General features: G+C 42.6%; 1 protein-coding gene across 1 annotated transcript in view; it reads left to right on the forward strand.

The window, feature by feature from the left end:
* plxdc2b (plexin domain containing 2b) overlaps nucleotides 1-27591 on the forward strand; it is an 81948-nt gene that overhangs the window by 22017 nt on the left and 32340 nt on the right. The window contains exons 2-4 of the mRNA XM_070986413.1: nucleotides 11772-11995; nucleotides 21977-22123; nucleotides 24504-24573. Coding sequence (XP_070842514.1) covers nucleotides 11772-11995; nucleotides 21977-22123; nucleotides 24504-24573 — 441 coding nt within the window. The remainder of the gene's footprint in view (nucleotides 1-11771; nucleotides 11996-21976; nucleotides 22124-24503; nucleotides 24574-27591) is intronic.

A 27591-nucleotide genomic window follows, 5' to 3' on the forward strand; every position in this document is an offset into this window, starting at 1 on the left:
TTGCATATTTTTATAATAATAGGGTGTGCATGTGCAAAGCAGAAACACCTGCCACACAAACAAAATTGTTTTTCCCTCCCTGGACTTGAAGCTCTCACCCCACCCTCACAAATAAGCCAACAGTACAATGTTTTTCTCTAAATCAAAAAAGCCTAGGGCTCAAATAGGTGTGAATATGAATTTCTCACTGACTGATTAGGAGGCTCTCGCTGACTCTAAGCCAAAACAAAGGCACTGTTAGTAGTTCTCCTCCTGGGAAAATCATGAGGGTTTGTAAGTGTGGGTTGAGACTGCCAAGGTACATCCATCTCTCTACCCAAATAACATCCCAGCCTCTCCTCCCCCCTCTTCATCATCACCTCAGGAGCAACAAACCAATCCTCATCCAGACTACCTTAGAAAAAAGCAGCAAGGGACAAACAAAGGCAGAGGGAAAGTTGAAGGATATTTTAGAGGTGTATCCCATTTGCATTCAAAGCCAGTGTTTCTCAGGCTGTTTGTCAGAGGGCACTGAACTGTCTGTTTCTATTAAAGACTCAGCGCAGCCACGTTCAGTGAGACAAGACAAATGGCGCCATCAGTCCTGAAGTGAGCAATTGCTCCTGTGTCCTCTGCAGGGGTCAGAAATATGTTTGGGTAGGATCAATAGGCATGTTTGGGGGATCGATGGTGCAGAAGCAGACACGTTGGCCAGCTGGTTTCACCCTTCATTAACACTCGAGGGGCCGCTTCCACAAACATGCATATCAGCACATGCACCGAGTCAACATGCAGCCCAGGTGATCGACATGTCCGGTGAGTCTTTGAGCCCGAGGGTGAAGAGGCAAGCGTCAGCATGCACAGCAGAAAACAGCACAGCAAAGTTTCTCCACTGGCCCTCACCAAACAAACAGGCGGTGCTGCGTTCAAGTTATATTCTTTAGACAGTACGTGACTGCTAATGTGGAAAAAACCTTCCCTGTACAGTTGTCGTGAACTGTTTTGGACTGGGCAGTAAACATGTTTGTTTCTGCTGTTAAGTTGGGCATTTTAATATGGAGGTCTATGGGGGTTTACTCACTTTTGGAGGCAGCCTCAAGTGGCTGTTTGAGGAACTGCAGTTTTCGGCACCTTCAACTTGCTTCAAAATCCACTGGCTGAGCAAGCATACCTGTTAACAACCTGCTTTACCACCAACCTGGACCCTGCAGCTGCACTACGCAGCTGTCCAGAGCTGCAGCAGGGAGCAATAAACCAGAACAACCTGCTCTCTCTTTCACCTTTTTATTTCAACCCTGGTGACCTCACCAATAAACCTCTCTCCCACATTGAGCAACATTCACAACATGATCTGTCAGCTACTCTATTTCTGCCTCTTCCAATAAGAGAATTCCTGGAAAAACTGCTGCATTTAATGTGATAGTTTGACGTCTTATCTCCTAGACAACAATTTAAATTGCATCCAGATGCGTAATTCCTGAGGAAACCATCTCTGACTAAAGAAATGTAATAGCGGAACTGTTTATTAGATTGTTCAAGCCTGCAGAACATTTCCTTTCTGTCGCCCATGTCATTTTAGGTGCCATTGCAATTACCAGGGAGTAAAAATAAATGAGAAATCTGATGAATTGTACATTCAGTGAATTTAATTAAGCTTGCATACTTTGATAAGTGCAGAAACCTTTGTGCTCTTCACTTGTCCTGTCAGAAAAGAAACGAAGCAGAGCTCAGATGGAATATCTTCTCCCCTAAGATAAATCTGCATAATTGGACATTTTTATTAGAAGTTTTCACAGGACGTAAAGAGGAAATCGTGTTATTCAATTGACAGTGCAAATATTTGACAGTGTTCATTTGTGATTGAATGGGATTTTAAGAGTCTTAATGAGATTCGCTTTTCTACGTACACAATCAGCCGTCTGTCTGGTGTCATGCTGCACAGTAAAACCGCCATCGAGGGTGAGGAGATTGTGTTGTAAACAATATTTAATGCTTATTTCCTGCAAGTGGCTGAAGTCACCACCACTGAATGGGAAGAGATTGAAGCAATTACAGACTCTGTGTGACTTGGATGTGGCTCACAGTTTGTCAACAGATATATGAAATGTGCTGGGATTGGTTTGGCAGCTATAAGCCCAGCAAATGGTCCTCTCTTTCCTTTTCGCTCATCTTCTGCTCAGTATGGACAACAGATGAAGGGAGTCTTAAAATATGTATTTGCGAGGATGCTTGTGCTGTAGATTTTCAGTATATTCAGTCTTTTTGTTATTGCTGGTTTGTGGGAGTGTGTGCCTGGAGGCTGTTGGTGGGAGGATATGGGATTTGGCAAGTTTTTAAGGAGTTTTTTGTATGTTTTTCCATTTTTTTAAAATCTTTTTCCTGTAGAACATTAAAAACCTGGGTTATATGTTTACATCTGCTCACTGGGAAATGATCCAGATCTGGGACATGTGTAATGAATGTTTTTATTTAAGGGGTTTGTATCACTCACATGTTAAGTATTTGAAGCAAATTAAGTTGATTAGAAGGAATTTCATAAGTGGATATGAGGGCTGGCTTTGTACTGGAAAATGGACCGACTGTGGAGTCTGAGAACCGCAGTACGTGTTATCGGTCGATTTGGTCGTGATGGATTGGACAGTGTACTGAGAAAGGGGAATGCATCATTGACTAAACATGAGAAGATTCATAACAGCTATTTTATAAGAAATAAAGGGTTGAGTGAGACGGACACTAGATTCTTGAAACTGATATCAAAATCAATACAAGATCTGATTATATATTATCCAACATGTTTTTATTCATTACAATAACACAATCCAATATTTTTGATAAGGATGGCTTAAATTTGGTTTCTCATTATTGGTCTAGAGTTGTGCCACAATACTGTGATGTTTACTCCCAACTGGCATTTTTTCTCATGACTGTACATCATTTCATTAAAAAAAAAGAAAAAAAAAGTTAATGAGGATTGAAGAAAATCTCAACATGCTAGCTAGCTTTTTCAGAGCTAGCAAAAAAGTTAGCTTGGTGGCTAATGGGCTAATAAATTTCACTATCATAGTGTCTTGACTCTCAAAGTCAAGACATGGAAGGACCTCAGCTTTGACGACAGCCCACGTGATTAATTTAGAAGATAACTGGCAGATATAATTTCCTATTCTTTGCTCCCCTCAGGAACAGCTTTTTCCAGCCATTGTCAGACTGAGCTTAAATCAAAAACACATTTATAAAACATGACTTCTTTAATAATAGAGTTAATAGCTGCTATATCTGACTGTAAGGATGAGACAAGCAGTGTTTTTGCTTATTTCTATTGTTTCCACTGGCTGTGTTTTTCTCCAAAATACCCGTGCTAGCTGTTTTGAATGTATGCACGAAATGTACTTTTCAGATATTAGCTGTGTGTTCAGTTTTTTAATAAAGATATCATAGTCCTTATGGCTGTCCTTGGCCCTTCACACTCCTCCTCGCCTCGACTCTCTTCTGTAACTGTGGAAAATGGCAGGTCCATCGGGCTAAGAGTTCGACCTGCCTCTGTGTGTTTACACAGTGTTCAGCTTAACATTGGGGTGTGGAGAGATTTGACAGGGTGGAGGGGCGAGGGCCCCGGTGATGCTGATGGATTAGCAGGAAGGACAAGGACAGGCCCAAGGGCCCCGTCTGCCCTCGCCTGGAGCCCTCGCTCCAGAAAGAAAGTAGAAGAAACATAGTTAATACACTCACATTCACACTCAGTCAATCAATCTCCACCTGCAGGACAATCTACACATAAACATCGTACACACTGCAGACTCATACATCTACACACACACACACACACACACACACACACACACACACACTTAGAACAAGCCTGTCCACACTACAGCGAATCAATCTTCAGTTAGGCGGCGCTGCCTGGCACAGACGTGCTATTTCTCACACATGCATCACATCACTGTTTGTCTCTGAGTCACCTCTCAGATCGATTGCTTTTAGAGTAACCGAAATGTAGAAGTGGTCAGTGAGCCTAAAGCACCCTTGCTAATCAATATGTTTAAAATTACTGTAATTTAGTTCTGGAAGTTGTTCTCGTAACAGTGTTTGAATCAAAGCACATGATATGATGAAAACTTGGCAAGTGAGTGTGAATTTTTGATTTATCTTACCTACAAATATTATTCATGGTAATGTGTAGTAGGCATAAAATATACTTTACATGCACGACATTAGCGAGTCCATGAGGTTGTGACCTCAAGTGATGGAGAGATCAACTCCTGGAAAGGCACACTGGACGAAAAGAGCCATCATTGTGTCAAGCATGTCTCAGATGTCCGGTGTGTAGGTGTGTTTCTACTCACAAAAGCTCAGCTGAAGAGTGTGTGAGCCCGGAGGATAAAAGCGAGGCTATTGTTTGTGATGTGGCGTATCAGAATAAAAGTGCAGGCTTTTGTCCTGCTTATCCCTCTCTATTCACCGCTAGAGATGTGACCATTTTCAATTTTAAGGTCTGTTAAGCAGGCACTAAGGACTGTGGGAACAGTGAAAGCGCAGATTTTGTGTTTTCATGGAGAGATTTAGGCAGAGTGAGAAACGGCGAGTTTTCTTCTGTGCAGATGACGATTTTGGCCACGGCTAGCCGGTGACCTGCAAGAATACAGCAATATTACCACAGGTAATGGTCTGCACTGGAGGGAGGAGAAATAATCAGTTACGGGAGGTCCAGTGTCCAGTGATACATTGCCTGCCAGGCTCCGGCACTCTCATGATAGAGCGATTCAAGGCCTCGAGGGCTCCTGGCCCATGCTGCTCATTCGCAAAGTTCAAAAGTGGAATGAGAGCCAACAGCAGTGCTTCATAGTCGTACAGTATATCACTCAATCTCCTGAAATATGAGACAGACACTGTGCCTGACTGGAATCCTGAATTCCTGAACGCCTGTGTCACTCAGGAAGCACACTTCTCTTTGTAATCCCGCTGTCTCCTGACTGCCTGCAGCCCTCAGTGCCTGGCCGTTTGTCTCTTTGCCAAAGCATTTTTGTATACACTTCCTGCACTGACCAACGCCGGAGCCAAGACAACCACCAATTACATTAAGAAAGCCGCGGCGGTGACAGCAGACTCCATGATGGTTTACTCCAGCACTTTAAACCCTGTGTTTTGGGGTTTGATACTGTGTGCTCGGGTATGTTACTGGGTGCTTTGTGGCCTAGCCTGCTTGGATTTTGTGTCCAGTGCATTTGGTTGTTTTGAGAAGACGCTCGTGAGGCAAATTGGAACATTTTCACTTTATACCATTATGTTCTTCAAGGTTAAAGCCTTGATTGAACATACCTGGACCTGAAGCCAGACACTTGCCACCTCCTTCCCTGTCCCCCTCTTTCCTCTCCAACATGCAGTCGTGACACCTGCCCTCTTCATAGGCGCTATGTCACCCCAGGCACAGCAAACGCAACATTAGTCTCCGTCTGATGAATTCCCTCCACCTTCCATGCTCTGCAGATTGTAATTAACACCTTGAGAGTTCAAAAATGGGCTTTTATTTATAGCCCCCCTTTCACACCTGCCTCTTTTCTCATTTGGGCGACATGCAAGAAATGCCTGCTCACCACAGAGAGTTGAACTTGAGATTATTTTGTCCCTTGTTTGTTAAGTGCCTCTGGTGTAGCTCCTACTTTTCTGATATATCTATAGAAGGGCCAAAATTCAATATGAAGTCACATCACATTCAAATGTTTCTTCATGCTTTGCCCAGATCCACCTGTGGGCTACTGAAGTTATAAATCATCATTGAAGATTTTAGATGTAATGTCCTCAACAAGCAAGTGAATGTGATTCAGAGAGAGACACACACGTCTCTATCTGCAGTCCTAATCTAGACCTCAGGGGACGTTTGTGTTGCAGTGCTTTGACTTGGAAAGGTGTGAATAATTGTCGGCAAAACAAAATCTCTCGTATAATCAAGCGTTCATGACAGGCAGGACGCTTGATGCCTCTGTCTGAAGTCAAAGTCATCATATATTTAGCGGAGAAACCTGGCGTGTCATTGAGTTTTCTGAAAGAAGAATGTTTTGTTCTCTCAGCCCTCTCCTGCACTGTTTAATTTTCCTGTCTTAGCTTCTCTCACGCACCGATTATCTGAGGTTTAGACATATCTCACATTTAATCTATATAAATTTTCAGTTTTATCACGCCCTTCATCACTTTATGAGCGCTGTTTGAAACTGGATCTCTTTTGCAGGTGCTGCCTCTCTGTCTGCCGGTGTTTAACTTTCTCCTGCCGTCAGCTTTTCGACTTTATGTGTTTGCTTAATGACAGGCTGCGATTTTTAAGAGAGGATGTGTAAAAAGCAAGCTATGGCAGGTTAGAAAAGCACACTCTGCTCTGCATGATCATTTCAGACAGTCTCCTGTCTGTGATTTCTGTGGATTCTGCTTTATGTGGAGGCAGCAGTAATGGTTAATGTGTCTCTCAACCCCAGGCCATAAAGATTTAAACGGTCTGCTATAGGATTACTGAGCATCACACATGCTGCGCATTTCAATATGACAATGGAGCATGTGGTGTTGCAGTTTTCTGTATGTAATCTATAATCTATGAACACACAATAAGAAATAGAGAAGCTCCTTCAAGAACTCACATCTAGTCAAGATCAAAGCAGCAGCCATCTCCTATTAGACCCAGTTTATGAACTAATCAGTCATATTGAGTGTCTCATCTTTTCTGTTTCTGCCTCAGCCAAGGCTGATGACGCTCTGTCAGGGCTTTCCACATTTTTGAGTCTCGGTCTGTTGTCATTGCTCTTGCTCTGAGATGATCCTGAATGTAGCTTGGCTTGTAAAATGAAACCATGCTCCTCATCGGTGGGTCAGTGTCAAACACTGATGAAACAATGACTTGATTGCATTGCAAAGTGATTTGAATTATTGTGGTGTGTGGCATTGGTTGGTTTGTCCCTATACAAATAAACATTGAATATAATGAGGCAAAAATGCCAGACATTCTCTATTGTCAGCTTCTCAAAAATGAGGATTAGCTCATTTGCACTATTTTATATCTATTTGAATGTAATATTGTGGGATCAGACAAAAAAAAGCAGTTCGACTACGTCACATTGGTCTGTTTTCACAATGTTCTGACATGTTAGAGACTAAATAATAATCTTTAAATTGAAATATCTGAGGGGTCAGTTGCTGTTGTTTTTGGGTGGAGACAGAAAAATTACAGATGGATATCTCAAAACAAAGACATGTAAAACTGTGACTAGCTACTGAACCATGCAAGTGAGAAAATACGCTTTTTTTCCCTAGTTTGGGTGAATTGACTTAATAAAACATTATCACACAGCTTAAAGATTTCTGTAATGCTCAGGTTTTGCTGAGTGCATTATTGTTTGCTAGTTCTTTGAAAGTGTGTGTGAGAGATGGAGTGCTTCTCCTGACAAATGCTCCCAATGAATCACTGCTAATGAAGAGACCAAGACATGTTGAATGGAGGAAAAATTGCAATGTTCTCCCATATGATCTTGAACGATGCTGTTAATCACACTGCCAGCATTTCATGTAAGAATGTTTGAGCTCTGTTCTCACAAGAGGGCCTTTCATCACACATTATCTACATTTCTGTGTTATTTTGAAGCTACAATTGGCACAATTCCAGTAAAATGATGGGCCTCGGCAATAGTTATGCCAACTTATATCTGTGTTGACCCTGTTGAGTTGATCTGCACAGACTCCACACTGTAAGGGTCCTCCAGAGTGCCTGGCAGGGTGTGCTGGTACACTGATAAAACAGCTTTCAGTGGGCACTAAATTAAGCACTCTGACACCCAGCGATAGAAAGGCTAAGAAACCGCAGAGGGATGTGACTTTCTTATCCTTTTTCTGCTGAAAACACAGTCACACACTAGCATGCACAAATGCAACGAAGCATCCCACCTCCTCTACTTGCCAGTCATGTGTGGCAGTCTCCTGTCAGCAACACTGCGTCAGGTGGGAACTGAGAGAAAAGAAGGGAAAACAAGCAGGAACTGAATGAAAGAAGGGGTGCAGACAGCACCTTTATTCTGCGGTTTTATGACCTCCTAAACGTCCTTGAAACGTTTTAGGTGGAACCGAATTACAGTCCCTCCGGTGTTTGTGAATCAGAGGTGTTGACAGGCGTGAGTCCAGCCAACAAGGCTGCTCGACAGAGTCAGGGTGAAGGTATGCAGGGGCTTTCAGATGCACTGAAAGAAAAGTAGAAGGGGAAAGATTTCCTTACACACAAAAGGTGAGGAACAGTCTCACACTGAGGAGAAGCCTTGTCCTGCTGGGGGGTTATTTTAAGTGTCCCTCAGGGGTCTGCCCTCTGTGTCCTCCCATATGCTTGACAAAAGACTCTGAGTTTCCCCTGGATAATAAGAATCTGCTGCCCCTGAGTCACAGAGGTGGTGCTCACAAGAGAAATGCAGGTGCATGTGCCCCTGTAAAGGGTGACTCATCATGACTGTTCACAGGGGGACATGGTGGGAAAAGAGCAGCCATTTATTCAAGGCCCCTATGTTGTGGTCATGGTGTGTTTTAAAGCATCCGCTGTTTGCCAGCTTTCCATCGTATATTGAGGAACTGACAAAGATCCTTTGAAGGATGAAAATAGATGTTTAGGTGCCTCTTGGATTAAAGTATAGGATATAACTGCTGTTGACAGGAAGTTTTCCTGGGCTACTTTGTCTGCATGGGTGTGACTAATGACCATGAGGCATAGAGTGAGTGTCATGAAGTATTAGTGGTATGGTGAGAATGAGACCAGGAGAGCTTCCAGGACTTACAACTAGTGGCCTTAAAGTTGTATTTACGCACAAAGGCTATAACACAAGCAAAACACTGGTAATTCTGTAAGAGGAAGCACTACGAATGAACAAAACACCAATTTCGCCTGGCAAAAAATAGGACAATTATGCGTGAGCAGGGTTGCAACTCTGTGAGAGCTAGCATGGCTAGCAGGCTAACAACACCACAAGCTGAAAACATATTCTGACAACGGCTAACTGCTAACTGTTCTGTGTGCTATACTGCCCTTTCTGGAAATTCTGTGACAGTGCTGTTGTGTAAGAGGGTGACTGCTTCTCCTGCTGCAATTTATCACCTTTTTTGTCTGTGAGTATCAAACATAAGATGTTGTAAGCAAAATATTGTTGCTGTATTTTTGTTTTGCTGAAGGTCGGGTCTCAAATTCAGCTAACTGTGAGCTAGCATAAATGAAAACTGGTGATTAGCATTGTGAGCCATGACTCAACATGTTCTGTCTGTTAGGAGTTGTTTAGCAGAAAGCGGTTAGGGCTTTCGTGAATTTGTTTTAGTTTTTTAACGTCTGTATTTTCATCTGTTTGTCATTTGTGCTTATTTGTGAAGCTTCAAGATAACCAAGAAAAGTTCCACCTTGTGTTAACTTCTGGTCTTCAAAATTTTAGCTAGCTAGTTAGCTAGATAAACTAGCCAGTCACCCCTGTGACTTAGCTAGCTAGCAAGCTAAGCTAACTGTTTAAGACAACTCGTTGCAGAAAGTGCGACAGGAGACATTGAATGTTCTGTTTGTTTAGAAAAAGGTACCTATAATACCTTATTTAACTATTTGGTTTCAAGTCAGTCAAATCATCAAATGTAATGTCAGTGACATCTTGTAGCAACAAAAGCAAACAACCTCAAATTAGGTTCTGATTTTGATTATTATATAGATAACTTCTGTTATATTTGTCAAATTATGGTGCAAAACAGAGCATTTAAGCAAATTAAAAAACCTCACTCACTTCAAAACCAGTGAGACGAACGCACACAAACCATTAATACAGAAATCTCTCATGTAACTTTGGCAAATAATATAAGATGTGTTTATGTTCATAGAAAGCGGTAAAAGCTGTAAAATAACATGTTAAGGACACAGAGTTTCAGGGACAGTCTAAAATACACATACAAGTTTTAGGCCTGATTTGGAAATTTCTAATATGTGGTGCTTGAAAGATGAATGCTGCCTCTCTTAGTTTTGTAAAGCGGGTCCATAATTCCACTGAGATTTTTTGATTTTTGTTATCATAACTGATTGAACGTGAGCATTAACTTTTAATTGTTCTGCTTTGGCTCTGAAAAAACTAGCCGCAAATTGAGCTCGGCCCTCTTTCTTACTTTACTCTTTGCTGTGCCTTCTGCTCAATTAAACTGTGCATCAACATCCACCTCAAAGAGCAGATTGGTCTCTTTGCCTCTTGCTTTGCCGATGCTCATTATAAAGTGAATCTGTCAGCTTCCACTTTGGGTGAATTAGCATCTGAAGCGCCTCCGCTTGCTTTCACCACCTCTCTCCTCGTCTCCTGAGAGCCGCTGGTCGGGGGCCCGGAGAGAGGAGAGAGGAGGACGACAAGGAGAAAAAAATGTGAGCGTGAGAGAAAAAAGGCAGAGAGGAAAGGAGCGGAAAACGCGCTCTGCTAGTTAAACCCAGTGACCTCTGTCTTGTAAAAAACAAGCAACAGAATAATAGTAGAGGAATCAGCAGTATTTTCTAGCCTAAAACCAAAACTATTTGTAGCTGCAGCAGCATGCAAGCACTTTGTAAACTTTGTGTTTGGATGAGTGCTATGAAAATAAAGTTTATTACTAATTGTATTTAACCGTTTAATCCTATTAGGGTCATGGGGAGCAGGAGCTTATCCAAGCATGCTGAGCGTTAGCCTGCAGGCAGGGAAACAAGTCTGCAGCCCATCACAGGACTAACAGATAAACAGACGTGCCTGCTCTCACTCATACCTACTGATGATTTAACATCTCTAATCCATGCGATTTGGGGAAACCCGTGCCCATGTAAGCAAATGGAGAACATGCATCCTTTTCAGGTTTAAAGCTTAACTTTTGCATCGGTAGGGAAAGCAAGGGAGCAGGAAATAAATGCAAACCCACATAAATAAACGTGATGTGATAAATCTGTTGCAGAGAGCTGGTTATAAACCTGTTGTTTCAGGTTTGGTCTGTGTTATGTTCAAACTGGCTTGTTACAAATGAACTAAGAGGTGTGTTTATCAATTGTCAGACACGTAGAAGCAGGACTCAAATGAAATGTGTAGCCTGTACTGTAACACCATGAAAGGACTGGCTACTGTGTACTTTCTACATTTCGCTGCTAATAAACACAGACTAGGACAGAATGACAACACCTCTGCTTTAACTCCTATTCAGGGAAAATTCACTCACTCAATCGCTCATGTGTGTATCTGTTACAATGGTTATGTAATTTTCTTGCATATTCCATCCTCATTTCAATCCTCACAGTGATGCAGCACATTGCACCTCGGATCCAGCAGTCTGTCTCAGGCTCGGTTAATCACTTCCGTCAGTGTTTACAGTAACACAGTACCATTTCTCGCCTGTCGCCAGCATCTCATTTCACACTCTGGGATAGGTATGATTTTGTATGACTGTGGCCCACTGATCTGTGTGATGGCCGCTGAGTCATTCCTAATGTGCATCTGTTTCAAGCAGTGATATTTCTCCCTAGGGAAATGAGAAAAGTCTGCAGAGACCATGAGTTATGAGGGAGCAGCAGAAACACAGTAGACTGAATAGTCTCCGCCTCTGTGATTTGACTATTGCCTATAGTGAAAGTAAAAATATTATTCTCCTGTGTAGTTATTTTTCTTGCACAACCCACCAATCTGCAAAATACTGCATACAGTGGAAGTACATATGTGGTGACCTACTGCACATTTAACACCATGAAATTACCACTTTAGGGTGATTTGGTTTTCTTTTGTTGCTGACATGTTTTTTTTCTGTCTCCTCAGGGGTCTCTTACTCATATGTGCAGGAGCAGGCAGGAGATGAGGACACAGCAGTGGACGTGAAGCTGTACAGTCACCGGTGGAGGAGATGGCTTCCCCCGAAACCTCGTAACATGGACAGTAACAGGGCCAGTCAGGAACAGGACCAGGATCCTGTGCAGGAGGAGCCTGAGGGCTTTCCAGGCCTGCTGTCTGCAGAGGACACAGACAACAGCTCCCAGATAGAGGTAGGTGATGATTCGCATAAATATTAAACTGGTGCTCCACTGAGTTGTGCATGAGGACCATTTCTGTTTACTCATCATGTTGTAGAATGTCTTCTGTGACTCTAAGGGAGCTTTCTGGGAAAGTAACCTTAACAGTGTCATGAGGGTTTTTCTTTAGTGTTTAGTGGAAGACCATCCAGTTGCATTATGGGAGGTGGAGAATCCAGGGCTTTTGGAGATTGACCCATACAAAGTCAGGATTTCTCAGCTTTGGCCACATTGATTTTGGCAGTTTCTTTTATTTAACTACCCCCAAATTTATGGAAATGTGATGCAACAGTAAATCTCTTGAGCTATTTTTAATTATGTAGTTAAGCAATACATCTTGACTTACTTTGGCTCTTCTGAGGGCTGTGTGAGTGTGCTTGATTGACGTCTTTCTGATCCTTCTATTCCTTCTTTTTTATGCCTTGTTTGTGTCAAAGTTATTCTAATTATGAGTTTCAGAAGCTTAAATAGTCATAATTATGACTGGGGAGCTCTAAAACACCTAACTTGGCGCTTCATAATACAGAAGTGCCTCAAAGTCGAGCAAACATGGACGACTCACATCAGTGAAAGTCCATCGTTCAATGTAATTAAACCCAAATGCAGTGGATACAGTGTTTTATTGTCAATGCACAGTAATCACAGCAATCACACGACTGCCTTGAGTAGTCTGATGATATAATCACTGGCAAGTCAAATCTTTCCCATTGCTACCGTCCGTCCAGATGGGCAGAGGTGTGCTGCTGGGAATTACGTGAGGTTTCTGGACTCCTTAAAGGTGTAATTTGTCCTGCCCTTGCAGGTGCAACAAAGTGAGGTAGATGTCAATCAAACAGCCTAAACAAGCTCCTGCAAAGAGCTCTAATGATTCAATAATATGTGAAATCAGTGAGTGCAGGATGAGTGTGCAGGGCTTTTAAAGCGTTTGCTGTGTTTTATGTTCTACTGAAAGTGCTGGTGTGATAGATCAAGTGCATCCATGACTCACAACCAGTCAAAAGTTTTAAGATACAATGCACAAAGTTACAGAACTACAGCTACAACAAGACATTTTTTCTCTTGACAAACATTCTTGCCTCAGAGTCAATTTATCTGCGGTTCTGGAGCTTTCGATATTTGCCCAGCTGTCATTAAAATGTAGATGCTCGAATTTCCATTTGTTTTTGAGCCTCTCGTCCATGTTAGCTTAAAAGTGGACTTTCAGAGTTCACTTGACGATGTTTTCATGTTAAGTGTTTTAGTGGATAATCATCTCTTTCCTCATGACTGATTCTTTAGTCATGCAAAATGAATTATAGCATTAATGGTACATGAATAGAAAGTGGACTTGAAAGAGTTGAATTTTATATGATTTGTCAATAGTATATTGTTATTTCATGGAATGAGAAATGATGTCCTGGAACTTCAGCAAATGATTGTGTTGAATAATCATAATCCCATTAGTTAACAGCATTCAGTGTTTGCCATCGCCATCTTCCTGCTGGGTTAATATGAACCAGCTTCATTGTGGCTCAGTTCAGATCAGTGCGCCTCCAACAGAACACAACGGCTCACGCAGTAAAACATTCCTGTCTCCTAAAGAAGCCAACTAATATAAAGAGAATGAATCGATAAAGCCGTCTGTTGAGCTGAACCTAAAAATACTCTTTGCTTGCTTCCCTTGAGCAATTATAAATCTCTTCAGAAGAGTGGATGTTTCGTAATGAAAAAGAAGACTAGGAGTGGCCTTTGAGGATTAATATTTTATATCAAATTAAGCTCAGCCCTCAGGTGTTCATCTACCTTCTGTGTGGGACTGGATCCTCTTAAACTTGACCTCATAGAGACCAGAACAGGAAATTAACCTGGCCTCCCACAGTTCCAGGGGGTTGGTGGAGCTGCTGGAGATTGATAGCTGCGTCCGGCCCGCGCTTGTGTCTACGTAAATTAAAGGCATCGCCCGTGTCCTCTTGTTATGGCGTCTTGGCCGGTGCACAGCGTCGAGGCGTTCTGTCATAATGATGGCGGCCGCCCGGGCTTAGACAGCTCGTTAAGTTTTCCTGTGGCTTCTAATCATCTCAGGTTCACAGCCCCGCGTCTCTCACTGAGGAGGGGGGAGGGCTTTGATCGTCAGCTGTAAACACTCACGCACACACGCATACGCAACACTTCAAACTTCACACAGACCCTCATGTATGGACACAACTGGAGACACACTAATGCATACACACGCGCACTGCAGATGTCACATCCACACGCACACACACTCTCGCACACATGCCATCACACAAACATGTCCGCCCTCATTGTTGTCGCTCTCTGAGGCTCATTTGTTGTCGCAGGATGGAGAAGCAGTCCACGGCACAAACACCCTGTCATTCCTCCTGTGATTATTCAACACACACATGCACACACGCACTCACCTGCCTCTAACACTTTGTTGACATGTGAAAGCCTTCATACTGTATTCAGAGGGCAGAAACAGTCGAGCTGAAATCTTCCACCCAGCAGTGAGCTGCATGGATCTAAAGACTTGTCTCCGCTGCTCTGAATGAGCTTAACTGACGAAAGACAGACAGAGGAGGGACTGTCTGCCCACCTCGAGGAAAAATCTACCCTTAGACACACACATAGCTGTATATCATTGTATATCTGTGATGTTGAACACATTCCCAGAGTTATTTTGTGTCATAATTTATGTTTTTTGGCACGCCTACTGTCCATCACCCCCTTCAATCCTTCGCTCAGTGATTTGGAACTATATTTCCTGTCTTCTCTTAAATAGTCTGTTGGAGATATGTCCCGTGTGGAAACAGGTTTCTCTGACTCTCTCACCATTGATTTCTTTTTAAATGATTCATGGCTTTTGCTGAAAAAGTTCAGAATTCTTTCATTTTGGAGAGGCCGGCAACAAAAAATGATGTTAATTATTGATATTTAGATCCCCTCCAGACATGCATTTCTGATATGGTTCTTCCACAAAAAAGTTCTGTTATCTTGTTAAAATCCTTAAAATTACATCTACTCCTCCTCATTAAAAGATCCCCAGTCTATGATTTTGCAAATTATGTGGCATTTCAAAAGTTTAACTGCTTCACAGGAGATTTCTCAGTGTTTGCGCATCAGAGGATTCATGTTTCCACATCGCGCTTATAGAAGGTGAATATTGGACCAGGATTGGCTTCCAGTCTAACTGTGATGTCACAAATCATGCTCGCACATCTTCAAAATAGAGAAAGGAGAATAGAGAAACTTTCCACTTTCAGCAGATGAATGTGAAAACAGCTTTCTAGTGTCAAATTCTGCACATACATCATTCTGCACAGTGAAGCTCAAACATTCATCTGCAGGAACAAGAAGAAAAACACAGTTTTCAGTGAAGAGGAGCTTAGAGATAGACCATTTTGTTTAATTACAGCTACACCAAAAATGTACTGTTTTAAAGGAATTATGTGACATTTGAGAAGACTGATATCACTGTCACCTCTGTCAGTTTAGCATAAAGCTATGGCCTGTAGCCAGTTAGCTTAGCTTAGCATAAAGACTGGAAAGTGGAGTCTCGACATCTCCACAAAAACCCCAAGGAACTGGAGCGAAATAGTTCAGCTTTTAACTCACTGTAAAACCACAACATTTTGTTTTTGCACAAATGAAATCTGACGTGTTAATTAGTGAGCATGAGGCGTGCTGGTACGTGTCAGGCTAGCTGTCTCTCCATGTTTCCAGTCTTTATGCTAAGCTAGGCTAACTGGCTGCTGCCTCCAGCCTCATATGTACCGTACAAACGTGTGAGTAGTGTCAATCTTCTCATCCAACTCTTGGCAAGAAACTGAATAAGCATATTTCTATGAGTTTGGCCAATTATCTGTTAGAATAAGAAAAATGCAAATATGTACAGAGAGTAATTTAAGGTGTATCATATGCCTCTTAGTAATAGCATGTTGACTCAGTTTTCACTCTAAATTGCTTTAATTTCCATACATTAGTCTTCCACTTTCATGAAACTCGAGAAATCTCTCCATCTCCTTCATTGCCTCCACTTTGAGGACAGTCTGTGTTTGGGTTAACTGGTGTCATAACACGAGTTTCCAACAATAGATTCATTTCACCTCGACATGCAGGTTCATAACAGTGGCCTTAACGGCAGACTGTCTGACGCCCTGAACGACTGGGACTCACTGTCAGCTCTCCAGATCATTAACCCAGATTTAACAACCTCTTGACTAAAGGTGTCTTCGAGTCACTGTAAGGTAAAATAAGGGAAGGCTGGAACAAACTGTGGGAGCAGGCCGGTATCGCTGAGTTGAAGCCAAGTTTCATCACAGTTTCTTTTATTCAGGGAAGGCAAAGTTTATGCTGGTCCAGACATGCTGTCAGTGATGGCTTGTGGCTGTTGTGTTTTTGTTGTTTGTTATCTTCCAGAGGATCATAGTTTTTAGTTCCCAGACATTTCATAATCCCGGCTGTCCGGTTGTCCTGCACTGTAAATTGAAAGCGTGTAATGTTTATCAAATGCGGTTGGTGATGTATTTCAGTTGTTAATGTTTTTCTTTTATCAAACTCACGGTACACTGGTGAGTGTTTCAAATGCATTCTTACTGGACAGCAGTATAATACAGCACAGCTTCAAAAAACACAATCTCCTCATTTATGTCAGTGAGAACACTTTATTGGCATTTCTGAGGTGCAGATACAGAAAGCTATGGGGAAGAAAACTCAGGAATAATCACTGAGCCTACATACTTTGCAACATGAATGGCATGTTTATCTTGTGATTGTCGGATAGAATAAATGTAGCTCTATAACTTTGCATAGTTGTCTCATACAGAAGTGTGTTAAAACACTGTGCAGTGATTTGGTATCAGATGAAAACTCATGGTTGTATTACTCAAACTGAACTTCTTGCATTATATTTTACCTACCTGTTAGCGACCCTTGCCTGTGTTTTTTAAAGAAGTGCCTTTTCTGGTCTCAACACCAGCTCAGTCTGACAAATCGATGAAAACCTCTGTCTGCATACCAAGCGAGCCGACACGGGGTCCTGACCTCAGCTTTCAGAAACTGCTTGCTTACAGCTGTCAGGTGGCACAGTTTCAGTTCAGAACTTTATGAGGAGCGAAAACAAACCACAAAAACATGCATCCAGGAGACATGTGGCGGCCACTTGGATGGTAAGTTGAACGGACTGCTTCTTTTTCAAATCCTGTGTTGTATTGCAGCACCAGTCAACACCACAAGTGAAGCCAAGTCAGACATATAACTCCTCATGTTCCCTCAGAAATAAGTACATCTGAGGGTCTCATTTTCCCGCCTGGCAAAGTACAGCCTGTCCTGATAATTTAACCACTGTCAAACATGTCAGGTTGCCAGTGTAAGCATACACTGTATTGGTGTTTGGGGTGTTGTTTGTATAGCTTACTTTGATGTGTAGTAATAAGGGTGTGGTTTATGGTGAAGACTTGTTATTGGATATCTGGAGCTCAGGAGGCTCTTCGGGGGTTACATGCTTCACTGCATTCACTGTTTATTTGTGTTATTTCTTAAGGGAGAGAATTCACGCAGCGAGGCAGCAAGCAGCTCGGATTGCTAATTTTTATTACTTCACTTGATTCCCAGTACTGCTTTTACCCTCACCACGCTCCATTTTCCAAAACCTGCGCTGAATGCAAATTAGTTTTTTTTCCCTTTGTTTGTTTTGCATCTCAGTTTGTCAGGTCTGTTAAAAAAAAGGATTCCCAGAGGATAATGTGTTTGGAAAGAGATGTTTACTGTCTCTATGTTGTTCAGCGTTTAAATGCTGAAATGCTATACCAGCTCAGGCAGCTGCTCCACGGATGAACCTGAAGTTGTTTAAATTTCAGTCCAGTCTGCTTAAGGCTGCGCTGTCTGACTGAGCGTCATCGCCTGGTGTTAGAGTCGTCTCAGTGGATCAGACAACATTTTGGTTTGCAGTCATTTCTGCAGATGAACAAAGACAACAGAGGTAGTGAGTCTGCAGTGACGCTGTGTAGTGAACTCTGTGTGGCTCTACGTCCCTGAAGGTCACTTTAACATGCAGATACATCCTGTCTGAACCAATGACTGTATATGAAGATAAGCAAGGTGACAACTCCTCAAAAGCCAAACCATCTCAATCGATCCCTGGTGGCTGGCTGCAGCATAGGTCATAAATCCCAATCCCTCCATGTTGACAGATGGGTCATGGACCAAACAGAAAAGATTAATTACACATTGTACTATGGTTTCTGTTGTTTTAGGTAGGTCTTACCATGCTTATGTATGTTCAATTGTTAGTTTTTCTGATTTGTCCGTTTGTCTTTCATTAGTCATTTGATGCTATCAGAGGCGGGTGTAATGCCATGATTGACAGCTAACTTGCAGCTGAGTTTGGCAGGTGTTTAGACAGGACCTCGATACCTTGGGTCCTTTCTCAAATGGGTCGGCCCATGGTCGAGATATTTCGGCTTCATTTTTGTACATTGGGAAGAAGTTGAGACGTATCGTCCAACAGTCTGAACCCAGCAGACAGCTGTCAAATCCACTTCATGAGCTCAACAACCAAAGACCTAAAGAACTTTGAAATTGTAAATCAGGTGCCTGAATTCACCTCAGACTACTAATTTACTTTCTTCTCTCTGTATTGTCACATTTTTTTAAAAACAATCACAAACCAACACATGAATTGCATCCAGTTGAATAGTAGAGGTCTTGATGGCTCCTCTGGGTTCTGAAGAGTACCCAAGTCAAACTGGGTCCAAATGAAACTCAGGTCAGGTCGCAGCTCACGTTATTGCCATTGTCTGTGTGTCAGTATCTCAAATACCCAAGTGAAAATAAGTTTATGCACGTTCGGTTTTGGTAAGCTTTCAGCAGGTCTGCTTTGGATTAGGTCTGACTTTTTGGATCACACCAGGCTATCCATAATACTATTGAAAGGCAGCAGAATTTGGCTCCTGCGGCACAGACCAGTTTGTGGTTTCACATTGTTGAGTTTCACCACACACACACACACACACACACACACACACACACACACACACACACACACACACACACACACACACACACACACACACACAGCAGCACCATCAAGCTGCTACGACTTGCAGGAGATGGAGCGGAGCGATGAATAATGGATCACAGGTATTATCAGCTGATGAAGAGCTGCACACATGAGCGATGGCGCTTTTTCAGACAGTCTGATTTAACTCTGCTGTGTGTGTGTGTGTGTGTGTGTGTGTGTGTGTGTGTGCAACGTCTTAGGAAAAAGAAGTATGGGGATGGCTGACATGCAGCTTAATCCCAACATATTGGAACATTTATTCAAAGCTCAAGCGCTCCTTGTGCAGTGATGAAATTTTATTTTCTGAGGAGCAGAGACATGGTTGCAGTTGAGGGGATTATGGTTTTCCTTTATTTCTCTGAAAAACATTCGTGAATCACAGCCACGACTACGTCTTCAGTAGCAGCTTTAAGAAACATTTCAAAACATCTTATTTTCTTTAAGTAAAACATCAGCAATAATCTCATAAAGGCAAAGCGATGAATTCCTTTCTTTAGGCTCTCCTGTGTGTTAAGGAACCATTCAGAAGTGAAAACTGTGTTGGCACAAGAAATTCAGGTCTCAGTATAATGCAATATTGATGTGGTGGGCAGCTCGAGTAAAGGCCTCAGACAGAGACGGGAGTGAGTGTGGAATAGGTTTCGCACACACAAAATGAATCTTTTCTTCAGTTTGTTTTTGTGTTCAGAGCCAGAAAATGGTCCATTATTGGCAGCAATTTTGGTTTTCTCCACCTCTGCCTAGTCGCAGTATTTCAGTTTGTGATGGACAGATGAAAATGAGGCAGGGGATGAAGCTGAGCGGCAGGGTCACGCTCCTCCTCTCCTCCCCCTCGTTTCATCATGTATCATGTTCTATCATATATATATATCCATAAATATAGAAGAATTTGTTGACTTTTATTTTATTTTTTTCATTTTAATGGATTTAAAAGGGTAAAAAATATGACTTTTTAGGTATTTTTGCCTTCATTTGATCACTGGCTATAGAGGTGTAGCAGGCAATGACTGACTGAAGGGAGAGGAGGCAGAAAGGTCACCTGTTTTTATTTTGTGATGTGTTTGACAACATAAGCTGTCACTTAAAGCCAGCCACTGTACCAACAAGAAAGAGCCATAAATGGGCCCAATACCAATATACACATGCAGTGTATCTGAAATGTGGGTGGAGGGCTGAAATAAGACTGGCTCTGTGTGCACTTTACACCAATTCTGTGTTGCTGAAAGCACTCTAACAGGCAAGTGTGTGAACTGAACTCCAGTTTGTATTTTCACACATCAGTGTTGAGTACCACACTTCACTTGGTGGCACATTTTGGCACAGTGACCCACCAAACCTCTCCAGAGAGTTGTGTATTTCTGTGTGTGTGAGGCCATTTCTCTGGTCAAGCACCCTGCTCTCTGTTTGCTGTGGTCTCCACCTACACCCAGCCGGACGATGGCACCCTGCCCACCTTCCCCCTCTCTCTCTCTCTCTCTCCCCCGTGAGGGGAAGGACCACCAGCTGGTCTCTCTCACCTCTGTGGAGCCTGTATCTCCATTCTCCTTCTCCACAAGAGCAGAACACATCTTGTGCTGGTTAGGAGGAAGCTTTACAGCTTTGCATTTGTGTCTACTCCTTTTACAAGTGCCCTTGTTTTCTATTCTGAAATGTGCTGACTAAGGCTGCCTGCAGGGGCCTTCTTTCCCGACACGATTTGTCTGCACTTTAAGCTGTGATGAAAGGCCTCTGGCAATGTTTGTTTAAATCTCCAAATTAATCAGAAGTAACACCACCTACACAGCCAAACTCTGTTTTGGTATTTTGATATTTATCAATCCCACAGAGGCATGGCTAAGCCTCAAACATTATCTTATTGTCTTATATTCCAGGCTGAATATTGTGTGGAGGTATTAGATTATAACTCTCTGAGGGAAATATGACTCCTTGAAGCAAAACGAACTGAACAGGGAAGGATTGTACTTTAATTAATGTTTGTTTCATGGCTTTTTGACAACCAAAGTGCTCAAGTAGCTCAGAATTATACCACCCATATATCAAAGTATCCACAGAGCTGTGTGAGTTCCTTTTACTCAGATCACAGTCAGATGTTGTGTAAACTTCCCTGGCTCCCCATCCAGCAAAACATCAACTTTAACATTGTTTTAGATAAAAGGCGCAGCTGTAAGGTATCTCATTAGACCCACGGGGAGAGACAGAAGCAATAGGAAGCGCACGACACGAGCATTCTTCCTAATTCTGTACAGGAAACATAAAAGCAGACAGGCCGCTCCCACGTGGCTTATAAAAGTCCATGAATGTTTGTGTTATAAAAGGCAATCCTGACTATGCAGTCTGGTGCAGGCTTTTAAAAGAGTGGAAGAACTCCATTTGCTTCCTGGGTTTTCTTTTTAATTTGATTAGCAGACATTAAAACCACTTTGTGTGCCCTAATGAAAACCACAGAGTTGAATGAAAGGACAAAGAGAACGCACACACAGCACGCACAATACGAAGGATTGCACTGCGACATAATCTAATTTAGCAGGTAATTTGTTCTGCAGCGAAATTAAAAATACTCTTTGTTATAGATTTTCCACGTGTAGAAGTTTTCTGTTTGCGCAGAGGCTTTAATTGTTTTTTAGAAATTGCAGCTAACAGTGTCGCTTGGAATTTGATTTGGGCTCGCAGCAGCTTAGAGGAACAATGAGCCACAGGATGTCTTTATAAATCTGTGTTTATATATTCTTCACACTGTATACCATATCATAAAAGCGCAGACTCCATCGGCTTAATTCACAGAGCAACACAGCAATATCTGCTCTCTCCTACAAGCTGCGTTACATCCCTCTAAATAACCTCTGTTGTACTGCGCTTCCTCACAGTCTTAATATTGAGACCATTATGTAAACGTTGTTTTGTTGTTTCTACAGGAGGATACAGATCATGACTACTACACGTCAAAAACATACAGCCCGTCGGATCCGATGAGCAAGGACTTGTGGGTAAATATCAACCATATGGAAAAGGACAAAGTGAAGATTCACGGGATCCTGTCCAACACGCACAGACAAGCAGCGGTAAGTCAGCATGAGGGGCGAGTTCCTTGGTGTCGTGGGAAGTTCAAGGTGATGCTCTGTTGCGTTCAACTATACCTGGGGGGCTGTTGCTTTATTGCATTTAGCTTAGCAGCAGTTTAATTTTACATTTAAGATGTGACAACAGCCAGTGGATTATTCTCTCAAAACAGTAAAAAAAGATGTCCATCTCACGTTTCAAATATCTTCAAAAGTCTGGATTTGTCTGAAAACCCACAGCCCAAAACTCAACGAGATTCATTTGAACTTGCTGTTCCAGTTCAGCTGAACTAGTCAGATGCTAAGTGATGCAGCAGCAGCAGCAGCAGCAGCAGCCGCCTCCCATCTGTCTACTCAGAGTCAAGCTTTGAGCTGTTTCAGCCTTTTCTTTCAACACCAATCTGCAACTGGGGGTCTAATCCTCTCACAAACACACATCATGATGTCATCAGCTACCTGTGCCTGCTAGCCCTTTAGTTTAGCCGGAGATGAAAAAGCTAACAACACAAAGAAAAGATAGACTCACTCAGTATTCACGGCAACTTTATGCGATATATGTTTTACAGCTTCATTGTTCAGATATGACGTTATACCCACAAGCCTCAGCTGTTATGTTGTTCCATTGGTTGCTGATAATATATCACCAGAAAGGCTTTACCATTAAAACCATGGAGATGTGGTTGAAAAATAGTGTCTTCCTTCTAGCAACAGTTTTAAAAGCTTCTCTGCAGTGAATTTGAGAGATCCCCTCCCTCCACCTCTGCACAAGCAGGTGACCCATGTGAGGCACATACTGATGAAGTCACACAAGGCAGCAGAGCAGCCTCAGACTGGGAAAAAACAGAAGAGGCACACAGGGTGAACAATAGCTGGAGAGGAGACAGAATAGAGTCCCACATTGTGCATTCTGCTCCCCTACCTTCAGTCATGTAGTGATGGATTGAACCATACAAGCTATTCTTTTTAGCCACAGACCTGGCAAAGAGGCGAGCATTTTCCTCCAATTTGTACAGGAGGGATGTGGGAGCTTTTTCTTACTTTGGCTTAGTTTGAAATAATGCATAAGTGAATTTCCCAGTTAAGTGACCGGCCATGTCACGCAGAGTCAAAAGGAGATATGGAAATCTTGACTGGTTAATTTCACAGAGAGATTACAGTGCAAGAAGAAGTGAATACCATCTGTGCTGAAAATGTAACCACTGTGTCAGCAGACTAACATTTTAAACAAATAGGGTTTATTACAATGGTAGTTAAAGTCCTGAGAAACTGTATAAAACCCCGAGTGCTGGAGCAGCGTTGGGGAAAGCGTCCATATTCCTTCCTGGCACTGCTGCCTGCCAGAGAGGCTGAAAGGAATTGGGCCAATGAGGTCGTAAAACAAAACACAGCCGCAGAGGTCAACTTCATCACAGGATTGTAGAAAAGTTAAGCTCTGGATCGGCTATATAGTCTGTGAGATTCACTGTGGTTTGCCACAGGATTACTCCTCCCAGCTTAATCAAGGATCATGTGTAATAGCTGCGTGTTTACTTCCATAACATTTTCTGGCGGTGGTGCTGTCTGACTGTACCATGCTCAGTTCAGGGATAAAATAGTGGATGCCTAAACCATCGTTTGTGGTGATGTTATTGAGCAATTTTAATGTGAGAAGGTTACAGTAATGGTCGACGAAGCCCACCGATCCAACATCGGAGAGGTGTCAGCGAAGGGGGTTTCCAAAGCCACGTGACCATCCAGCAGCCAGGCTAGCAGCTCTGTGAGGCTTTGAGCTTCATGCAAACATCAGCCTCCTCCTCACAACGACAATGCTAACATGTTGATGTAAAGCAGGTTTAATGTTTACCAGGTTCACCATCTTAGTTTAGCATGTTAGCATGCTAACATTTGCTGATTAGCACTAAACACAAAATACAGCTGAGGCTAATGGGAATGTCATTAGTTTTAAAAGCGTTAGCATACCATATGCCCTGCAGTTAGCATGGCTAAGACTAAAAACAGTGAGTAAAAACTGACATATTTAATCATTTTAACTCACTTTCTTAGCATTTTGCCTGAGTAATGATCAAATTGGACATTTTTTGAAAGAGGATGTGATTTTTCTTGCTTCTTGTACAAAGTTGTACTAAAGGTCATATGCAGATATATTTTACCACATTTACATTCTTCTTTAGATCTCTATTTTAGATTTCTGCTCAGAAGTGACACACGCCTCCCAAAGCAGAGCTGATGTAGCACACAGGGCACCTTTTGTATTTTCTCTGCACATTTCTCCTCAGATCTAAATCCTCTTGTTGTTTTTAAGATGTGAACAGTCTCTTCTCTGATCCCCTTCTTACCTCTATCTTTCTGACCGAGGTCATCTGTCTGTTTTTCCCCCTCACAGAGAGTTAATCTGTCCTTCGATTTCCCTTTTTATGGACATTTCCTGCGTGAAATCACCGTGGCGACTGGTGGTAAGTGAACGCTGTTCTTGGATTCTGTTCTCTCAATAGTAGTTATTAGTGTTGCTATTGGATATACTGTATGTGCTTGGCATGTTACACTGTACACAGGCAGTTTTTATTGCTGCTCTGTTTAGTAGGGAATGTGGCAAGATTTCTAAAATGAGTCCGGAGTGGAAATGGAGAAGAAAAAGAGAGTTTCTGCACGTGTTTCTGGTACCTGTGAGTGTGGTGGCGACTGCACAAAGACATCTCACCTCTGAAAACAGAAAACAATGAGTTATTTCTTTTCTGTGGGAAATTACATCAGAAGATCCAGGATTGAAAAAGGCCTGTCTGGCACAAACCACAGTACAAAACCACCAACAACACTCTGCCAGCCAGGCAGTCAGCCTGATACAAGACCATTTACAGCTCTCACCTCTGCGGGATAGTCTGCTAGACTGGGGGATAACAAAACAAACCACTCCCAAGTCTCAGCACCAACAACTCCACACCAGACTTAACTGGAAGAGAAACCAGACCGATGGTTTGGACTGGAAACCGGAGTCCCTCTGCCAAGTGGCCAAGCACACTCTGATAGTCGTGGATATGGAGGTGGGGGTATCAGGAGAAGTGTATGCGTGGGTTGGACACGTGACACAGCAGACGTGTTTGCCAGAGTGTGCAAAGCAATTTTCCACTTGAGTCTTGACGGCGAAACCACAACACCCCAACCAGCTATTATCACATCAAAGACTAAAGCCCTGCTCTTACCCAACTATTTCAGAGATGTTGTGCTGCGTTTAACTGCCACTGGAATAATAAAGAAATAATCCACCGTGTCTCTTATCATCATTACCATCTCTGTCTCATTCTCCCACTTGATCCTCCATCGCTGGCAGAGTTGAGTTGGCTTCTTTGGCTTCAGAAATGTGCTGGATGATGGTGTGGAGGGATGGACGGGCTCAGACGATACAAGCACAGAGGAGATAGCGAGAATTTGCATTCCTCCAGATGGAGATGGAGGAATGAGACTGAGGAGGAGAGGGGGAGCCGAGAAGGAGGAGGCGGCTATCTGCCTCTCGCAGGCCTCTGGGGCTTTTTCTCCAAGACTCCCTCCTCACATCCCTCCGTTTCAGGGCCTATCAGTCAGCTCGTCCTCCTCTCCCCACCGCACCATCTTTTCTCCAAGCTTTCATTGCTGTCAGCGAGTCACTGTTTTTATGAATATTAAATAAACACGATTTCTTTTCACTACCTGTGCTCAAACTCCGCAGCAGTTACAATTACACTCAGTGTTGTCTTTTCAGAGTTACAGTTACTTTCCAAACAGTCCAGCAGCCAGTTTGCAAACACGTTAACGATGTGGGCAACAAGATGGGGCTGGCATGCGGCCTTGTCAAACATATGAGGTCTAAATCCTCTTTCATGGGTTTTTCATTCCATTAAATTGAGAGATACTCTGCAAAAAGTGTCGACCCTAAGAGGAAATTTTGTCTGCTGATTGAAATACAAATCAACTTGAGACACTGTTCTGCAAATAAGTGTAAATACCTCAAAACAAGGTAAAGATAAGGACACATCACTGCACAAATTTCAAGAAAAACTGTTTCTGAGGCTCAGTTGTTACCAAAATGGCTTGATGAAATAACCTGATTCAGTGCCATGTAGTGTGCCCTACATGCTAGGAAACTGTCCCACCATAAATGTAAAGTTCTTCTGTATGCTGGTGCCCCACACAGCCGGTGCTTGTTTTCCTTCGCCCCTGCCCCTCAGACAGTCCACTGCCAGCCAGCTCTCCAAGTGTTTCCTGAAAATGTGTTTTACAAAACAAATAAGCAGTGTATCAACGTAATTTCTGGGAGACAACAACGTGACAAAGATGGGAACTTTTGGGCTTTTTTGCCCAGTCATGGCGGTGATTGTTGCCAATTTTCCGTACTCCAAAGTTGTGAAATACAAAAAGCTTTTCGTTCTGCGTGCCAGAGGATTGTCCCTAGGTGAGAAATAATGGATTGGAAGGCTGAGTCAGTAATGCTCTGTATCAATCAGCAATAAAAAAAACACACAAGAAGCAGACATTTCATTTAGATAAAAACCTCGTAGCCTTTTATTTAAAAGACAAAAGACTAAATAGAATGTGTGTGTGTGTGTGTGTGTGTGTGTGTGTGTGATTCAGTTCTCACTCAGAACAGCTGTGGTAAATATCCTGTAAGTTAAACACAGCTCAGAACTGAGGAACAAAGACCTTATCTAAACACAATGTCCAATAAAGTGAAGCTTTAGTCTAGAAGGGACTGCTAATTCCCGCTCATGTTTTTCTTGGGCATACACAGCCCTGCACTTTTGGAAAGCAGCACATATAAACATAACTTGGGAAGAATTATGCTACTCCATCCCACCATCCTCAAACCTCTTCTTGACCTCAGACTCCTTTATTTCATGTCTACTTTCTTTCTCCTCTTTCAATTTACATCTGTCATTCCTCAGGTACCCCCCCTCCATCCAGTCCCCCTCTGCTGTAAGTGACGGCCATAATGAATGAATTGCCTCTCTATTGAGCGCCCCGCAGCTCTCAGCTCTTTAGTGTATTGAGAGGCTGTCTGATTTTCTTTAGACTGTCAAATACGTGGTATTGTGTTTTCAGGAGATTGCCGGCGGAGAGCAGAGGCAGCACCAGAAGTAAAAGCCTTTGACACAGGGCATTGTGTGTGTGTCCAGCCAAGTGTGTGGAGGATTTCTAAGCTTTCTGGAGGTTTAAAGTGAAAGGAGAAAATCGTGAAGTGAAACGAACAAAGCCGAAGAAAGAGCGAAAGATAAAAACGGGCTTGAATAGACTGTTGGGTAAATATGAGATGCGGTGGAATGTACAGCGTTGATTTGGAGGACGTCGTTTGTGCCGTCGTACAATCAGATAAAGGATGTGAAAGTGCCAGTGCAGCAACATACAAACATGAAGCCATCACCAGTCACTTTAGCGTTATGTTTTTGTTTACCTTAATTTAGGCAGGTAGACTAAACAACCCTGCCTGTTTATCTTCTATCTTC

This window comes from Chaetodon trifascialis, chromosome 18, assembly GCF_039877785.1.
Source record: "Chaetodon trifascialis isolate fChaTrf1 chromosome 18, fChaTrf1.hap1, whole genome shotgun sequence".
NCBI lineage: Eukaryota > Metazoa > Chordata > Actinopteri > Chaetodontiformes > Chaetodontidae > Chaetodon > Chaetodon trifascialis.